Source organism: Procambarus clarkii, chromosome 60, assembly GCF_040958095.1.
Source record: "Procambarus clarkii isolate CNS0578487 chromosome 60, FALCON_Pclarkii_2.0, whole genome shotgun sequence".
Lineage (NCBI taxonomy): Eukaryota > Metazoa > Arthropoda > Malacostraca > Decapoda > Cambaridae > Procambarus > Procambarus clarkii.
Window position 1 is genome coordinate 6,809,589 of NC_091209.1, and position 18,887 is coordinate 6,828,475.

The 18,887-nt window shown below is 47.0% G+C and overlaps 1 protein-coding gene across 1 annotated transcript in view; it reads right to left on the reverse strand.

The window, feature by feature from the left end:
• Positions 1–18,887, reverse strand: part of LOC123766946 (uncharacterized) — a 90,249-nt gene that overhangs the window by 51,089 nt on the left and 20,273 nt on the right. Inside the window, exons 5-11 of the mRNA XM_069307257.1 lie at positions 15,253–15,469; positions 14,375–14,524; positions 13,393–13,521; positions 6,957–7,085; positions 6,342–6,485; positions 5,613–5,777; positions 4,734–4,935 (exon numbers count right to left, since the gene is read on the reverse strand). Coding sequence (XP_069163358.1) covers positions 4,734–4,935; positions 5,613–5,777; positions 6,342–6,485; positions 6,957–7,085; positions 13,393–13,521; positions 14,375–14,524; positions 15,253–15,469 — 1,136 coding nt within the window. The remainder of the gene's footprint in view (positions 1–4,733; positions 4,936–5,612; positions 5,778–6,341; positions 6,486–6,956; positions 7,086–13,392; positions 13,522–14,374; positions 14,525–15,252; positions 15,470–18,887) is intronic.

An 18,887-nucleotide genomic window follows, 5' to 3' on the forward strand; every position in this document is an offset into this window, starting at 1 on the left:
TGACTGGTGGTGCCAGCGGTGACTGGGGGGTGCCAGCGGGTGACTGGTGGTGCCAGCGGGTGACTGGTGGTGCCAGCGGGTGACTGGGGGGTGCCAGCGGGTGACTGGTGGTGCCAGCGGTGACTGGTGGTGCCAGCGGTGACTGGTGGTGCCAGCGGTGACTGGTGGTGCCAGCGGTGACTGGGTGGTGCCAGCGGTGACTGGGGGTGCCAGCGGGTGACTGGTGGTGCCAGCGGTGACTGGTGGTGCCAGCGGGTGACTGGTGGTGCCAGCGGTGACTGGGGGTGCCAGCGGTGACTGGGGGGTGCCAGCGGTGACTGGTGGTGCCAGCGGTGACTGGTGGTGCCAGCGGGTGACTGGTGGTGCCAGCGGTGACTGGGGGGTGCCAGCGGTGACTGGTGGTGCCAGCGGGTGACTGGTGGTGCCAGCGGTGACTGGGGGGTGCCAGCGGTGACTGGTGGTGCCAGCGGTGACTGGTGGTGCCAGCGGTGACTGGTGGTGCCAGCGGGTGACTGGTGGTGCCAGCGGTGACTGGGGGTGCCAGCGGGTGACTGGTGGTGCCAGCGGGTGACTGGTGGTGCCAGCGGTGACTGGGGGGTGCCAGCGGTGACTGGTGGTGCCAGCGGTGACTGGTGGTGCCAGCGGGTGACTGGTTGTGCCAGCGGTGACTGGGGGTGCCAGCGGGTGACTGGTGGTGCCAGCGGGTGACTGGGGGTGCCAGCGGTGACTGGTGGTGCCAGCGGGTGACTGGTGGTGCCAGCGGTGACTGGGGGTGCCAGCGGGTGACTGGTGGTGCCAGCGGGTGACTGGTGGTGCCAGCGGGTGACTGGGGGGTGCCAGCGGGTGACTGGTGGTGCCAGCGGTGACTGGTGGTGCCAGCGGTGACTGGTGGTGCCAGCGGTGACTGGGTGGTGCCAGCGGTGACTGGGGGTGCCAGCGGGTGACTGGTGGTGCCAGCGGTGACTGGTGGTGCCAGCGGGTGACTGGTGGTGCCAGCGGTGACTGGGGGTGCCAGCGGTGACTGGGGGGTGCCAGCGGTGACTGGTGGTGCCAGCGGTGACTGGTGGTGCCAGCGGGTGACTGGTGGTGCCAGCGGTGACTGGTGGTGCCAGCGGTGACTGGTGGTGCCAGCGGGTGACTGGTGGTGCCAGCGGTGACTGGTGGTGCCAGCGGTGACTGGTGGTGCCAGCGGTGACTGGGGGGTGCCAGCGGTGACTGGTGGTGCCAGCGGGTGACTGGTGGTGCCAGCGGTGACTGGGGGGTGCCAGCGGTGACTGGTGGTGCCAGCGGGTGACTGGTGGTGCCAGCGGGTGACTGGGGGGTGCCAGCGGGTGACTGGTGGTGCCAGCGGTGACTGGGGGGTGCCAGCGGGTGACTGGTGGTGCCAGCGGGTGACTGGTGGTGCCAGCGGTGACTGGGGGGTGCCAGCGGGTGACTGGTGGTGCCAGCGGTGACTGGTGGTGCCAGCGGGTGACTGGTGGTGCCAGCGGTGACTGGTGGGTGCCAGCGGTGACTGGTGGTGCCAGCGGTGACTGGTGGTGCCAGCGGTGACTGGTGGTGCCAGCGGTGACTGGGGGGTGCCAGCAGGAGACTGGTGGTGCCAGCGGTGACTGGTGGTGCCAGCGGGCGACTGGGGGGTGCCAGCGGTGACTGAGGGGTGCCAGCGGTGACTGGTGATGCCAGCGGTGACTGGTGGTGCCAGCGGTGACTGGGGGGTGCCAGCGGTGACTGGTGGTGCCAGCGGTGACTGGTGGGTGCCAGCGGTGACTGGTGGTGCCAGCGGTGACTGGGGGGTGCCAGCGGGTGACTGGTGGTGCCAGCGGTGACTGGTGGTGCCAGCGGGCGACTGGGGGGTGCCAGCGGTGACTGGGGGGTGCCAGCGGTGACTGGTGGTGCCAGCGGTGACTGGTGGTGCCAGCGGTGACTGGGGGTGCCAGCGGGTGACTGGTGGTGCCAGCGGGTGACTGGGGGTGCCAGCGGTGACTGGTGGTGCCAGCGGGTGACTGGTGGTGCCAGCGGTGACTGGGGGTGGCAGCGGGTTACTGGTGGTGCCAGCGGTGACTGGTGGTGCCAGCGGGTGACTGGTGGTGCCAGCGGTGACTGGGGGTGCCAGCGGGTGACTGGTGGTGCCAGCGGGTGACTGGGGGTGCCAGCGGTGACTGGTGGTGCCAGCGGGTGACTGGTGGTGCCAGCGGTGACTGGGGGTGCCAGCGGGTGACTGGTGGTGCCAGCGGTGACTGGGGGGTGCCAGCGGGTGACTGGTGGTGCCAGCGGGTGACTGGTGGTGCCAGCGGGTGACTGGGGGGTGCCAGCGGGTGACTGGTGGTGCCAGCGGTGACTGGTGGTGCCAGCGGTGACTGGTGGTGCCAGCGGTGACTGGTGGTGCCAGCGGTGACTGGGTGGTGCCAGCGGTGACTGGGGGTGCCAGCGGGTAACTGGTGGTGCCAGCGGTGACTGGTGGTGCCAGCGGGTGACTGGTGGTGCCAGCGGTGACTGGGGGTGCCAGCGGTGACTGGGGGGTGCCAGCGGTGACTGGTGGTGCCAGCGGTGACTGGTGGTGCCAGCGGGTGACTGGTGGTGCCAGCGGTGCCTGGGGTGTGCCAGCGGTGACTGGTGGTGCCAGCGGGTGACTGGTGGTGCCAGCGGTGACTGGGGGGTGCCAGCGGTGACTGGTGGTGCCAGCGGTGACTGGTGGTGCCAGCGGTGACTGGTGGTGCCAGCGGTGACTGGGGGGTGCCAGCGGGTGACTGGTGGTGCCAGCGGTGACTGGTGGTGCCAGCGGGCGACTGGGGGGTGCCAGCGGTGACTGGGGGGTGCCAGCGGTGACTGGTGGTGCCAGCGGTGACTGGTGGTGCCAGCGGTGACTGGTGGTGCCAGCGGTGACTGGGGGGTGCCAGCGGTGACTGGTGGTGCCAGCGGGTGACTGGTGGTGCCAGCGGGTGACTGGTGGTGCCAGCGGTGACTGGTGGTGCCAGCGGTGACTGGTGGTGCCAGCGGTGACTGGTGGTGCCAGCGGTGACTGGGGGGTGCCAGCAGGAGACTAGTACAGCAGGCAAGTCAGTAGTAGACCAATGCAGCAGGTGGTCAGCAGGGACGAGCAGCAGGGCAGAATATGGACAAGGCCTTGGAAGTGGATGGCATCAACTCCTCTTGAACTGACTGAACCTGTGAAAGAAACACACAAGGGTGAGTGATGGCAACCATTATATATCCGTATATATATATCTATACATGGGTATATATATCTATGTAAAAGAGAAGGTCTGTGCGTCTGTCCGTGGTTGAAGGCCAGATGCCTGCGGCTAGACTCCCCAATCGTATTTCAAGACGACACATGGGGGTTTGGGAGTGATATAGGCTAGTCAGGATTGGCCCCTATGCCACACTTTAAGAAACAACGGCATCTATAACGACCCCCCCCCCTTGTAATTTCCGTGAGATATGAAATCGGAAGTTTGCTTTCCGTAGAATTTTAGAATTTTGTTCTGTGCTTTATAATACTGAATTGTCTGGGAGAAAGTAAGGGGGGGGGAGAATAGAAGAAGGTGAATAGATAGGGGAGGATAGGTGAATAGATGGATAGAAGAGAGGAGATTAAGAGAAATGGTAGAGAGAAAGGAGAGGGGGGGGGAGGAGGAGTAAGCATGACCTGTATTAGCTATCTGCCCTCTGTGCTCTCCTCTCTTGTGTTTCTATCTCTCTGTCTCTCTCTAATTTGATTTTCTCTAATTTCCCTATTTTATTATCGCGTTCACTCTCCTTTCTTTTTCAGTTTACTGTGTTCTCTTGGCGCCTCGTCTGGAGCTGCCAGTGGGTTTGTTGCCTTCTGCACTTGTTCACTTGTTCCTCACCTCCTTCCTCACCTCACCTCACCTCCCTCCTCACCTCACCTCTCTCACCTCACCTCCCTCACCTCCCTCACCTCACCTCCCTCACCTCACCTCCATCACCTCACCTCACCTCACATCCCTCACTTCACCTCCCTCACCTCACCTCAACTCCCTCACCTCACCTCACCTCACCTCATCTCCCTGACCTTATAATGCCTCCCTCTCCACGTTTTCCTCAGTTTGGAGTTGATAAGGGTGGAGGAGGTAGGTGAGCGTCGTCCCTTTCATTTGGTATCACTGAAGGGGGAAGGGGCGATTGTGTGGTTTATGGAGAGGGCGACACGGTGCCACCCAACCTACCATCCCCTTGCTGTGGGCATGCAGGGAAGGCCACCAGCACTTGAACTATAAGCTCCTCGGGGAAAAAGGCGCATGAAATATAAAGCTTTCTTATTCAGATACATGGACAGGTTCTAAGCTTCGATGTAAATGTAAGTTAAAGTTGTATTTTTGAAAGTGTATGATCCCCCACCGTGACAGCCACTTGCAACCTTCCCCACCCACAGTGTCAAACGATTTCGATTCACATAAAGAAACGCTGCCGTGTGGGTGATGGGGCAGGGAGTGAGCACAGCGGGAGAATAGCTATTGGAGAGGACGCGTTGTAGGGTGAGAGACAGAGCCCAGGAGCTAGACCCAGCTGCGGTTGTCACAGGCAAGGTACTGATGGTTTTACACACAAAAATGACAATAGCGTGGTGCATCAAATGAACAAATCCACAAGGGGATTAAGGCAGCGTCTGGGATTCTCTCGTACGTAGGTTCGAACCCTCGTCACGGCCCCTTGTGGATTTGTTCATTTACTGATGGCTTCTTGTGACACGCCCTATCATATCTTCTGACGTCTTAAGGCTTTCTTCCTCCAAGGACTCTACATGTAGGAAGTGTGGGCGGACGTTGATACACTGGGTGGAGATTGATGGCCACAAAACCTGGCTCAACTCACTCGTGTAGAGTGGACGGTGGCTGGCGTCCCCCGGCGGAGCAGCGTCCTGGACATAGCGGTGAGGCGAGGCTTCCGTCGCTCCCGTACGGACAGTGTAATCTGGGCACAGAAAAAGAAGTATAATGAACAAATGCACAAGGGCCGTGATGAGGGTTCGAACCTACGTCCGAGAGGATCCCAGACGCAGCCTTAATCGACTGAGCTATTGGCCGAAGTTCTGTGGGGTCAACAGTTCAAGTCTCCTACAGCCCAGATGAAAATTATGTTTATTTATTATGTAGGAAGTGTGGGTGACAATTGATATATTTTCGTGTTCCAGTATACGTGTCTTAAAGTTCCTAATAGATCTCCCGATAGATCCAGCAACATAGCTACAGTATAAATGAACACTACTGGAACAAAGACAAACTAGAAACAAAACATAAAAACCATTACACTCTCGTGTTTTTGTCTCGTTCAGTGGACGTAAGAGTTGGCCAAACTCTTAAGTTGGCCTTTTCCTTAAGAAAGTCATAGTTATTCCCGCCGTTTACCCGCGCTTCTTTGAATTTTTTCTCCTTTGGTGGCAGGAATAAAACTATCGCATCTTGTCATGTATTTAACCAACATAATACATGAAGCAGTAACGAGAACACTGGTGTCCGCCGACGATGAAAGCCTAACCCTAAAGGCACGTTAATTTGCATACATTAAGTATAATTCACAGAGGAAAAAATGAGCTGCACGTTCAGTGGGTGGAAGCTCGTCTTAGATGGCCGACGACCGTCGTCATTTACCTGGTGAAGACGACCAGGGCGAGGACGAGGAGGAGATCCGAGGCGGAGGCTTCGGTAGCATCTTACTGTTCATCTTATCCCTCATCTTGTACCTCATCTCCGTCACCGGATGCTGGTGGAGAGTAGCGGTTGTGGTAGTGGTGGTGGTGGTTGTGGTAGTGAGCTCTGCAAGGAGATTATAAAGTCATATAGATATATCATTAAGACCTCAATGTGTTCATGTTTTAACGCATGACAGTGGATTTGATCTTATCACAGCAGAAGTCATGACTAATGTCTCTCCTACTTTCTTTACGTTCATATATCAGCTGAATTGATTTATGTTGTCAAGTGTGTGATTCGCTGGAATTTTTGACTTCATGGTTTGGCGTTTTGAGTACCTGGGTGAGCCATTTTCTGTTTGGATTTCAATTTGGCAATATTTCCCAGCTGATATTTAGTAACTATTATCGTTATCAAAGTTCAGAACTGTTCTATTATCGTTATCAAGGCATTTGCCAGAATTAAAATAGGGCATGACCGTAATACACTAGAATAACTCCCAAATAACACACACACCATAAACACTGGACGATTGATTGATAAAGATTAAACCACCCCAAGAGATGGCACGAGCATGAATAACCCGTAAACACAACCTTTAGACCCCCTGGAACTTAAATATTGAGAGGCGGGGCCCAGGAGCTCACACCTGGCGTATTCACCGTCAAGAGGAGGAGAAGCACTTACCCGCGAGGGTGAGGAGCGCCGAGGCACTTCCCTCTGAGTTCGTCACAGTGCAGTTGTAGTCTCCGAAGTCGTCTGGGGCGACGGAGGACACAGCCAACGTCGAGGTCCCGAACCCTCTCGAGTCCCAGTCCAAGAGCGCTCCTTCTGTCCAGTGGACACAAGGCCGTTAGTGTCCCGTCTGGCCAGCGAATGATTAGTTCTGACCAGCAGATAATTTGTTCTGGCCGGAAGATGATTAGTGCTGACCAATGGATGATTAGTGTTGATCAGATGATGATTAGGTCCTACCAACGGATGATTAGTGCTGATCAATTGATGATTAGTGTTGACCAGATGATAATTAGGTCTTACTAACGGATGATTAGTACTGACCAATGGATGATTAGGGTTGACCAGTTGATGATTAGGTCCTACCAACGGATGATTAGTACTGACCAATGGATGATTAGTGCTGATCAGATAATGATTAGGTCCTACCAACGGATGATTAGTTCTGACCAATGGATGATCAGTTCTGACCAACAGATAATTAGTTCTGTCCGGTGGACGTGAGGGTCTGGGCCTCCCCTTAGAATCATCTACCAAGACTGTAGAAGTCGTCCAGGAAGCACTGACCGGTATAGCGTCCGTTCTTGTTCCAGGTAACTGTTGGTGCTGGCCAGGCGCGGTAGCCACACACCAGCGAGGCACGCCCCCACGCCTCCGCCCACACCACCTGCGCCCCCTCCACCACCTCCGGCGCGACTGGAACAAGCATAAACGGGCCAAACTGTTTAGTTCCTTCAAGCATAACATTGTCACAACCCTGGAAACACAAACCGTAACTGTCTCTATTTTCCGCTTGTTACAACTTGTAATAAAGTTGTTACATCTTGGCTTAACGTGTTTATGACGTATTAGAACGTTGTTACAACTTCCTATATTGGTTGTTATAACTGGTTAGGAGGTGTTACAACTTGTTCGAACGTTGTACCAACGTCGTAGTTTCGGTGTGTGTTTGGCGGGAAGTACAGGGAAATGTATCAGGAAACTGTGATATAATATTTTACCAGATGCATTTAAGAATTAGTTTATCCTTGTCAGGTTGTGAATGTAGAACTTGTTAAGCTAACCATTAATAAAATATAACGATAGGTCAATGACTTTAAACACTCGTTCAATTAGTTTAATGTAATTTTATTGAAAAAAACACCTGATAAAATAATCTCAAATGCTATTCGTTCTCAAATCGATGATCACAGAAGATATAAATTATGACCAAAATCATGAACTTTTTTCCAGCTTTTTAAGTATATAGATCATAAAAATATATTGCGTACTCGACTTGCATAACTTGAAGAAAGGTAAGAAATCAGATGTCAAGAAAATGCTTCACTGACGTTCTTGAAATTTTTTAAAAATCTCGATGGAAAAATATTGGGTGGAAGACCATTTCACGAGACGACGCAGAAATGAAAATGCGGAACATTCCAGAACAAAAGAACGAAAAACAAAATGTGAAAATGTAGAAATCAATTCAGTTGGTGCTTGTGCGAAACGTGCAGATAACGTACAACGTTTCAGTGATGACTGCCTGGCCATTCCTGAAGAAGAGGTAAACACTATATAAATTGTTGACCAGACCACACACTAGAAAGTGAAGTTAATAGATGAAATCTTAGTCATCGACTTGAGAATGGTCCAGGACGGACCGAAACGTCGTCGTCCCTTCACCTTCTAAGTGTGTGGTCTGGTCAACATACTTCAGCCACGTTATTGTGACTCATCGCCTGCACTATATAAATTCTTGAGTGATGCTACTGAGTTTACCTACGATGTGTAAACCGGAGGAAGAAGGGGAGCGAGAATTCTTTTTCTTAGCAGAGGGAGAATGGTAGGAAAGAAAGTGAATTTACACACCACTGTGCATAGGCTTGCAATAGACAGAGAGAGAGAGGGATGCCTGTCAGAAAGCTGTGAAGATGTATATTTAAGAAGACGAGGAGGTAATTGGATTTTCATTCAACTTTGCAATTGATGCAAGGAACCAGACTGTTGCTAAAGAGAGGAATGGCAACAACAGACGCGCTGCATGAGACCAAGAAGCAAAAATACCAGCGAATACCAACATAGCGAAGCCAGAGAGAGAGAGAGAGAGAGAAGGACGATTACCAATATTGAGAACAACAGCTTCACAGAACTCCATTTAGAAATTGGCAAAAACAAGAGAGATAGATCTCATAGCGAGAATGAAACGTTCAGAAAATATTTACCATTGAAAGAGGAGTTAGCCAACACTCTTGTTAGAGAGGAGAGGAGACTAACAACAGAGGAGTTAGTTGAGTCAATGCTGATGAGTTTGAGGAATACGCCAGTAGGAAGTGGCTCCGTCTTGACACCCAGGTAGCCCATGTAGTTAGTAAATACATAATTAACATCAAGATTAAGCATCTTACACATGGCTCTAGGTGCATCTTGTCGATGAAGTCCTGAGGCTGACGAAGGGAGGCATGGGAAAAGCACCAAGATAGGATTGAAATACACACACACATAGGTTCGAATCCTCATCACGGCTACTGTGGATTTCCTCATAGGAGTGACAGCCATACAGCTGCTTGATGAAATGAAATGACGAAGAGGGACGCCAAGTTCCTCAACTTTATCAGTGGTGCCCTCTCAAGCAAAAAAAAAAAAATCCCAATATCCTTGACTTGCTTCGAACAGAAGAAATCCTGCGTTTTCTTATACAAACACAAACGATGTGTTTGTGACAAACAAACACATCGTAGTAATCTGTTCATCCTGCTCCTCCTGCTTCCAGTGGTGCTGCTGTTTGTTCTATTCCCTGTTCCTCCTGTTCTCTCCAATACGTCGGTGAAACTGACCGTTCTCTTAATGATCGACCTAAAGAACACAAAACTGTGCTTCACTCAACCAAATACGGATTTTCTTTCTAAGATGCAGTCAAAATGTTTACCTCGCTAAGCAAATTACATCTCGCTAACCAAACTATGACTCGCTCAACGAACCGACACAATCAACAAACTACAACACAATCAACAAACTAACACAATCAACAAACCGACACAATCAACAAACCAACACAATCAACAAACCAACACAATCAACAAACCAACACAATCAACAAACCGACACAATCAACAAACCAACACAATCAACAAACCGACACAATCAACAAACCGACACAATCAACAAACCGACACAATCAACAAACCGACACAATCAACAAACCGACACAATCAACAAACCAACACAATCAACAAACCAACACAATCAACAAACTACAACACAATCAACAAACCAACACAATCAACAAACCGACACAATCAACAAACCGACACAATCAACAAACCAACACAATCAACAAACCAACACAATCAACAAACCGACACAATAAACAAACCAACACAATCAACAAACTACAACACAATCAACAAACTACAACACAATCAACAAACCGACACAATCAACAAACCGACACAATCAACAAACCAACACAATCAACAAACCGACACAATCAACAAACCGACACAATCAACAAACTACAACACAATCAAGAAACCAACACAATCAACAAACCAACACAATCAACAAACCAACACAATCAACAAACTACAACACAATCAACAAACTACAACACAATCAACAAACCGACACAATCAACAAACCAACACAATCAACAAACCGACACAATCAACAAACTACAACACAATCAACAAACTACAACACAATCAACAAACCAACACAATCAACAAACCGACACAATCAACAAACCGACACAATCAACAAACCAACACAATCAACAAACCGACACAATCAACAAACCGACACAATCAACAAACCGACACAATCAACAAACTACAACACAATCAACAAACCAACACAATCAACAAACCAACACAATCAACAAACCAACACAATCAACAAACCAACACAATCAACAAACCAACACAATCAACAAACCGACACAATCAACAAACCGACACAATCAACAAACCGACACAATCAACAAACCGACACAATCAACCAACTACAACACAATCAACAAACCAACACAATCAACAAACTACAACACAATCAACAAACTACAACACAATCAACAAACCGACACAATCAACAAACCGACACAATCAACAAACCGACACAATCAACAAACCGACACAATCAACAAACCGACACAATCAACAAACCGACACAATCAACAAACCGACACAATCAACAAACTACAACACAATCAACAAACCAACACAATCAACAAACTACAACACAATCAACAAACCAACACAATCAACAAACCAACACAATCAACAAACCAACACAATCAACAAACTACAACACAATCAACAAACCAACACAATCAACAAACTACAACACAATCAACAAACCAACACAATCAACAAATCAACACAATCAACAAACTACAACACAACAAACCAACACAATCAACAAACTACAACACAATCAACAAACTACAACACAATCAACAAACCAACACAATCAACAAACTACAACACAATCAACAAACCGACACAATCAACAAACCGACACAATCAACAAACCAACACAATCAACAAACCGACACAATCAACAAACCAACACAATCAACAAACCAACACAATCAACAAACCAACACAATCAACAAACCAACACAATCAACAACCCGACACAATCAACAAACCAACACAATCAACAAACCAACACAATCAACAAACCAACACAATCAACAAACCAACACAATCAACAAACCAACACAATCAACAAACGCTCAACACGCTGCACAGAGAGAGGGAAAAAAGGGCGTTTCGCTTTTGCCAAGTTAAATTAATGGGAGTGGTGTAGTGATGATGGTGTTTGTGGCCAGTGGTGGTGATGATTTGATGGTGTGGTGGTGATGATGGTGTGGTGGTGATGATTTGATGGTGTGGTGGTGATGATTTGATGGTGTGGTGGTGATGATTTGATGGTGTGGTGGCGTGAGGTTCTTCAGGTTATGGTGAGGGAGACATCTTCCTTTGATGCTTTGATATTTGTTGCTTCCATGTATGAGAGAGAGGGCAGTAAATAGGTACCTGGGAGTTAGACAGCTGCTACGGGCTGCTTCCTGGGGGGGGGGGGGGTGTAACAAAAAGGAGGCCTGGTTGATGACCGGGCCGCGGGGACACTAAGCCCCGAAATCATCTCTCAAGATAACCTCAAGATAGATCATTTTAATAAATACTCACACTTGACGGAGAGCTTGACAAGTATACTCACACTTGACGGAGAGCTTGACAAGTATACTCACACTTGACGGAGAGCTTGACAAGTATACTCACACTTGACGGAGAGCTTGACAAGTATACTCACACTTGACGGAGAGCTTGGCAAGTATACTCACACTTGACGGAGAGCTTGACAAGTATACTCACACTTGACGGAGAGCTTGACAAGTATACTCACACTTGACGGAGAGCTTGGCAAGTATACTCACACTTGACGGAGAGCTTGACAAGTATACTCACACTTGACGGAGAGCTTGGCAAGTATACTCACACTTGACGGAGAGCTTGACAAGTATACTCACACTTGACGGAGAGCTTGACAAGTATACTCACACTTGACGGAGAGCTTGACAAGTATACTCACACTTGACGGAGAGCTTGACAAGTATACTCACACTTGACGGAGAGCTTGACAAGTATACTCACACTTGACGGAGAGCTTGACAAGTATACTCACACTTGACGGAGAGCTTGGCAAGTATACTCACACTTGACGGAGAGCTTGGCAAGTATACTCACACTTGACGGAGAGCTTGACAAGTATACTCACACTTGACGGAGAGCTTGGCAAGTATACTCACACTTGACGGAGAGCTTGGCAAGTATACTCACACTTGACGGAGAGCTTGACAAGTATACTCACACTTGACGGAGAGCTTGACAAGTATACTCACACTTGACGGAGAGCTTGACAAGTATACTCACACTTGACGGAGAGCTTGACAAGTATACTCACACTTGACGGAGAGCTTGACAAGTATACTCACACTTGACGGAGAGCTTGACAAGTATACTCACACTTGACGGAGAGCTTGACAAGTATACTCACACTTGACGGAGAGCTTGACAAGTATACTCACACTTGACGGAGAGCTTGACAAGTATACTCACACTTGACGGAGAGCTTAACAAGTATACTCACACTTGACGGAGAGCTTGACAAGTATACTCACACTTGACGGAGAGCTTGACAAGTATACTCACACTTGACGGAGAGCTTGACAAGTATACTCACACTTGACGGAGAGCTTGACAAGTATACTCACACTTGACGGAGAGCTTGACAAGTATACTCACACTTGACGGAGAGCTTGACAAGTATACTCACACTTGACGGAGAGCTTGACAAGTATACTCACACTTGACGGAGAGCTTGACAAGTATACTCACACTTGACGGAGAGCTTGGCAAGTATACTCACACTTGACGGAGAGCTTGGCAAGTATACTCACACTTGACGGAGAGCTTGACAAGTATACTCACACTTGACGGAGAGCTTGACAAGTATACTCACACTTGACGGAGAGCTTGACAAGTATACTCACACTTGACGGAGAGCTTGGCAAGTATACTCACACTTGACGGAGAGCTTGACAAGTATACTCACACTTGACGGAGAGCTTGACAAGTATACTCACACTTGACGGAGAGCTTGACAAGTATACTCACACTTGACGGAGAGCTTGACAAGTATACTCACACTTGACGGAGAGCTTGGCAAGTATACTCACACTTGACGGAGAGCTTAACAAGTATACTCACACTTGACGGAGAGCTTGACAAGTATACTCACACTTGACGGAGAGCTTGACAAGTATACTCACACTTGACGGAGAGCTTGGCAAGTATACTCACACTTGACGGAGAGCTTGACAAGTATACTCACACTTGACGGAGAGCTTGACAAGTATACTCACACTTGACGGAGAGCTTGACAAGTATACTCACACTTGACGGAGAGCTTGACAAGTATACTCACACTTGACGGAGAGCTTGACAAGTATACTCACACTTGACGGACAGCTTGGCTCGAGCGGACACAGCAGGAGGGACCCCGTTGGAAGCGACGCAGAGGAAGGCGCCGGTGTCCTCCCTATTGACACCTGTCAAGACAAGACGCGGCCCAGACGCCTCCAACACTGTGGGAGGAACCAGTGGTGGTGTTGCTGTGGGAGATGCTAGTGTCCCCCACTCCCACTACAACTGTCAGATATCAGGTGTGTATGAGGCATAAAGTGTTCACCTTGGACCATATACACACACTTGTAAAGTACTAGTAAAGTGCTGATTGAGAGGGACAAGTGACCCAGTCATCACTGCTGTTTACATTTATATTGAATGAAGATGGTGTTGATGGTGTTGGCATCTTAGTGAATGGTGAGGGCTCTTAACTGGGGTACACAGTGGTGTGTACACCTCTTGTGTGCTCTCTCTAGTATGTATACATGGTCTAACGTGGCACTAGTGTGTATATGGACCATGGTGGGTCAAGTGTGTGTATACATATGCATACTGGAGCCAACGGGAAAACATATACATGCTAGAACAGCCTTGGATACTACACACAATTAGAGCAACTATGTAACATACATGTGACAGAGCAACATTGTAAGGTATACATAATAGAGAGCGTATCATCGCTAGTTTGAGATCCCTATGTATACTGCATGTATCCTGGGTTATCATTCACTGAAATGTGTTGACAAATCTATCATACCTTCTTGAAGCAATAATATCAAGCTAAATCAACATCTTTACAAATATGCAGTTGACAATCTTATTAAGATCCCATTGAACAAATCCACAAGGGCCGTGGCAAGGATTCGAACCAACGTCCGAGAGCATCCCAGATTCAGACGCAGGTTCGAATCCTCGTCACGGCCCTTGTGGATGTGTTCATTTGATGCATCACACTATTGTGGATTTCTGTGTGTTAAGAGCCCATTCTTCAGGCCTTTACCCATCAGAGTGCGACTTACCAGTCAGACTCACCGTGGGAGTGGTTGAGAGACAGGTGGGCCGGATGCTCCCTGCGCCAGGTGAGGACTGGCTCTGGGTCACCCTTAGCCTCACACTCGAGGACGACATCCTCCCCCTCCACCGCCACTACGTCCTCTGGAGGCCTCACTATCACCGGCGACGCTGGCGAGGCAGACATCATCACCATCACACATTCCACGAAGTCTAAGATTGCTTTGATAATACATCACAGGGTAATGTGATCATTTAAGCTGTTGTTTCTAGCAGAATACAGTGGAGAAAGTTACAGGATAACTCGTATAATTTTAAACCTAATGTCACGGAGATACGACAGATATAAAAAAAAAATTAAATAAAAAAAAAATTAGTAATGTTATTCTGTCTTGAGAAGCTGAGGCAGTTATCAGGCCAAAGGCATTCACTATGGAAAGCTGAAGGAATCCGCCGGGATATGAAGCTGCATTTGTTTTGAAATTATTTGAGGCCTGAGTGATACACGAGTGAGTGACAACTGCTTCATAACACGAACAGAACTCACAGCTGAGGCAGATAAACATTTTCTCTGCAGAATTTAACATAAAGGCATAAATGAACCGATACATTGATATTGTAGTTCAGTGTTTTGAAGTCTTGAGGAAATGCATTTCACATGATGTTTATCTTTTGACGAATAATTAGTGTGGTTCCTTCAACAGTGTCTAGGATCATAATATATATATATATATATATATATATATATATATATATATATATATATATATATATATATATATATATATATATATATATATATATACACATTACCAGACATGAAATCAAGTTCAGGACAGGTAGTTTTTTTGAATTACCTAACTAGAGAGGAATTGTGGGGGAGACTAAAGTAGACTCACCCACAACGGTGATGTGGAAGTAGAGTTTGTGAGGTGGGACGGTGTTGAGCTGGCACAGGTAGAGTCCCTGGTCGGTGGTGGTGACGTTGGTGATGACTAGGGACCAAGAGGTGCCACCTCGCTCCTTAGCCAGTGACACCCGATCGTTCTTGGTGATAACGACGGTGTCCACAGTCAGCACGGCCCGTCCCCTGCGTCCGTAGTGCGTCCACGCCACCTGTCAACACCCAGTCCTGTCCTGTCAGTTCCCCCAACGTCAAGAAGACTTTCAAATTAAACTGTCCTCTCCTGACCTATCCAAGAGAACCCAAAACAGAAAACGGGACGGGACGTTTCATATGAAGACTTAGCTTCAGAAATTCTGCGTCATCCTTCTTGAATAAATCTACAGGCCAGGAGTTCTCGAAGGACGGAAAGCTGGCCATCTTCATCTGGGGACATTTTCTGAACGGTTTGGTATCTTAGCTTTTTGCCGAATAGCTGGATTGTTTGTCTGAAATTGTAATCATCTCGGATTCGGTAAGAAACCGCGAGATTGGGGTAATTGTTCCTTAAAGTGATGACTGTAGATTCGATTAAAAAAAAATCCCTTTTGAAGAATACAAGTTGATAAGAGGCTCTCAACACGGGCTTACAAGGGCTCTCAACAATTCAAGCTCACTCTTGCAAGTTGACAAGAGTGGATGAACGAGCCGTTGCACCACACAAAACAAACCCAGGTTTGGCTAAAACAAAAACCCATCAAACCATAAACCATGCTTCACTATCCTAGGCCTAACATACGGAATCGTAGGCCTAATTAACTAAATAGAACTATACTAGACCTCTGACAAGTTAGGTTTAGTTGTGGTCGCCTTTCTCTGTCTATTTATCAAATGAATAGTATTGGATTAATTTTATTTGGGGCAGCAATATATAATTTATACATCTATAGTCGCTATAAGTACTGTAGTCATTGAAGGACAGGGTGTACACCTGTTCAAATTTGGTACAGTCGCCATGCATTAAAATAGAACCGTGTCGTTTGAGATCGGAAACATAATTTTCATGAGCAAATTTAAAATATATTTGCGCTACTTTATCTGAAAGAATTTAGAACAAGTTCATATGTTCCCAGAATTACAGCTGCAGACGAGGAGTCACAATAACGTGGCTGAAATATGTTGACCAGACCGCATACTAGAAGGTGAAGGGACGACGACGTTTCGGTCCGTCCTGGACCATTCTCAAGTCGGTTGTGATTCCCAGAATTACTCTCCTCACTCTGTCACAATACGTATTATCGTCTATTGACAGGAACTGTCATCAGCTGACAGTAATGTATACAACTGACAGGTAATGACTTGAACTGTTAGGTACTGTCATCAACTGACAGTAATGTATACAACTGACAGGTAATGACTTGAACTGTTAGGTACTGTCATCAACTGACAGTAATGTATTCAACTGACAGGTAATGACTTGAACTGTTAGGTACTGTCATCAACTGACAGTAATGTATACAACTGACAGGTAATGACTTGAACTGTTAGGTACTGTCATCAACTTAGATGCTGTCATTAACTGACAGGTAATGTAGTTAACTGACAGGACCTGTCTTCAGCTCATATACACTGTGGAGGCTGACTCCATACACAGTTTCAAGTGTAGGTATGACAGAGCCCAGTAGGCTCAGAAACATGTACACCAGTTGATTGATAGTTGAGAGGCGGGACCAAAGAGCCAGAGCCTCAACCCCCGCAAACACAGATAGGTGAGTACTGTGGTCAACTGATGGTTACTATCGCCAGTTAACTAATACTAGTATCCTCTGATGGGACAATATTTTCAATAATAGTCAAACTCATTAATGATCATTGAATCCAAAGCTGTAATGACCTTCTAATGTGATAAACTCAATATATTCCTTCTCTTGAAGTAAATCAAAGACCTTATCCATAAGTGTACTATATTTATAATTGAGAAAATGTACATGAAAGTACATATGAGTCACAATTACAGTGTGAGAAGTTAACTGTTTACAGCTTTCCAAATCCTTTCTTAATCGCTCTTAATACCTTTTGCATTTTAGGTCATCATTGATTAAATAAATCATGCTTACTTGTTACAGATAATGCAATGATTAATATAATCGCTAGACAAGGGCTCTTTATCACATGTCATGGTAATTTTATTTCAATAAACGCAATGTCAAGTATCCAATATTCACGTTTTACCGATCACCTCCGCTTGCAATATCGTCAGTATCCATTTGGTGGACAGCTCACAGAGGTCATCAAAGGAATTTAGCAATGTTACTTTGATCAACAGAAGGTAACCTAATGAATCCACACAGACGTAGAGGTGTTGAACATCAGTGTAGTGGACACAACGTCCTCAGACATTGATGCTAGTCTGATCTCTTGTGTAGATTGGTCGTGCAGTAAACTCTCAATATACAGTAAGTGGAAATTCATTCTGAAAGATTCGAGCATCAATAATTTATAGAAATGATGCACGGGTTTACCTGCGAATCCTTTGTAGTAATCCCATGAGCCTATGTACCTGCATAGGAGTTGTTTATTCATAAACGTAATCCTGTTTACACAGTTGGGGATTTTGGCTACTCAAGAAACGTTATACAAATCTCTAATAGAGATTTGTAATCCACCTGATGTAGTAATCCACCTGAACAATTCGTTCCTTTGATTCCCATTCTCTTCAAAATCCATCCTCCGTACCTAACCAGAAACATATAATAGAAGTAGGATCACTTTGATTGTTTCACGCGTAGGTTAGACATATATATGAATGAGTTTGGGATGGATATAAATAGGAACTGCCTGGTATTGGCCAATATAGGCCTTCTGCAGTTACTTTCATTCTCATGTTCACAGGAACCCAACCAACCCACCGAACCTATTGAGCAGATCCATAGACAACGGGATATTTGTAAACAACCACTTGTCATAGTAGCTCTCACGTCCTTCCGTTTTCTTCTTTACTTTCTAGTAATTCAGACAATCTTGAAGATGAACAAATCCACAAAGGGCCGTGACGAGGGTTCGAACCTACGTCCGAGAGGATCCAAATTGTGGATTTTTTCATTTGATGCATCACGCTATTGTGGTTTCTGTGTGTATTATGAATATGTTTCTAAATCCAATGTCTTTTTGTTGAAATTGACTCCTTGTTTCCTAATTACGGGCAATATAATGTGCCTATTGCAACAATAGTTCTTACAGCTGATATATTGGATACTAGAATCGGATTGCACAATACAAACATCCATAAACACTTACATATATAAGTATATATATATATATATATATATATATATATATATATATATATATATACTATATATACTATATATATATATACTATATATATATATACACACACACACACACACACACACACACACATACACACACACACACACACAGGCTACATAATTCTTTACCCCTTTATGAGGCGGTGATGCCTCAGCTGTGAGAAGAAAAAAATAAGTAATTAATTTATCACTTTTAATTACATTTCAGAAACTAACCAATTTTCGTCAGTGAAACAGCACACACGAGGCTACCAAACTGGATCATTAATTACATAATGCAAACCAGTGCATTTGATCAGTAATCATGTTATTTGACAAC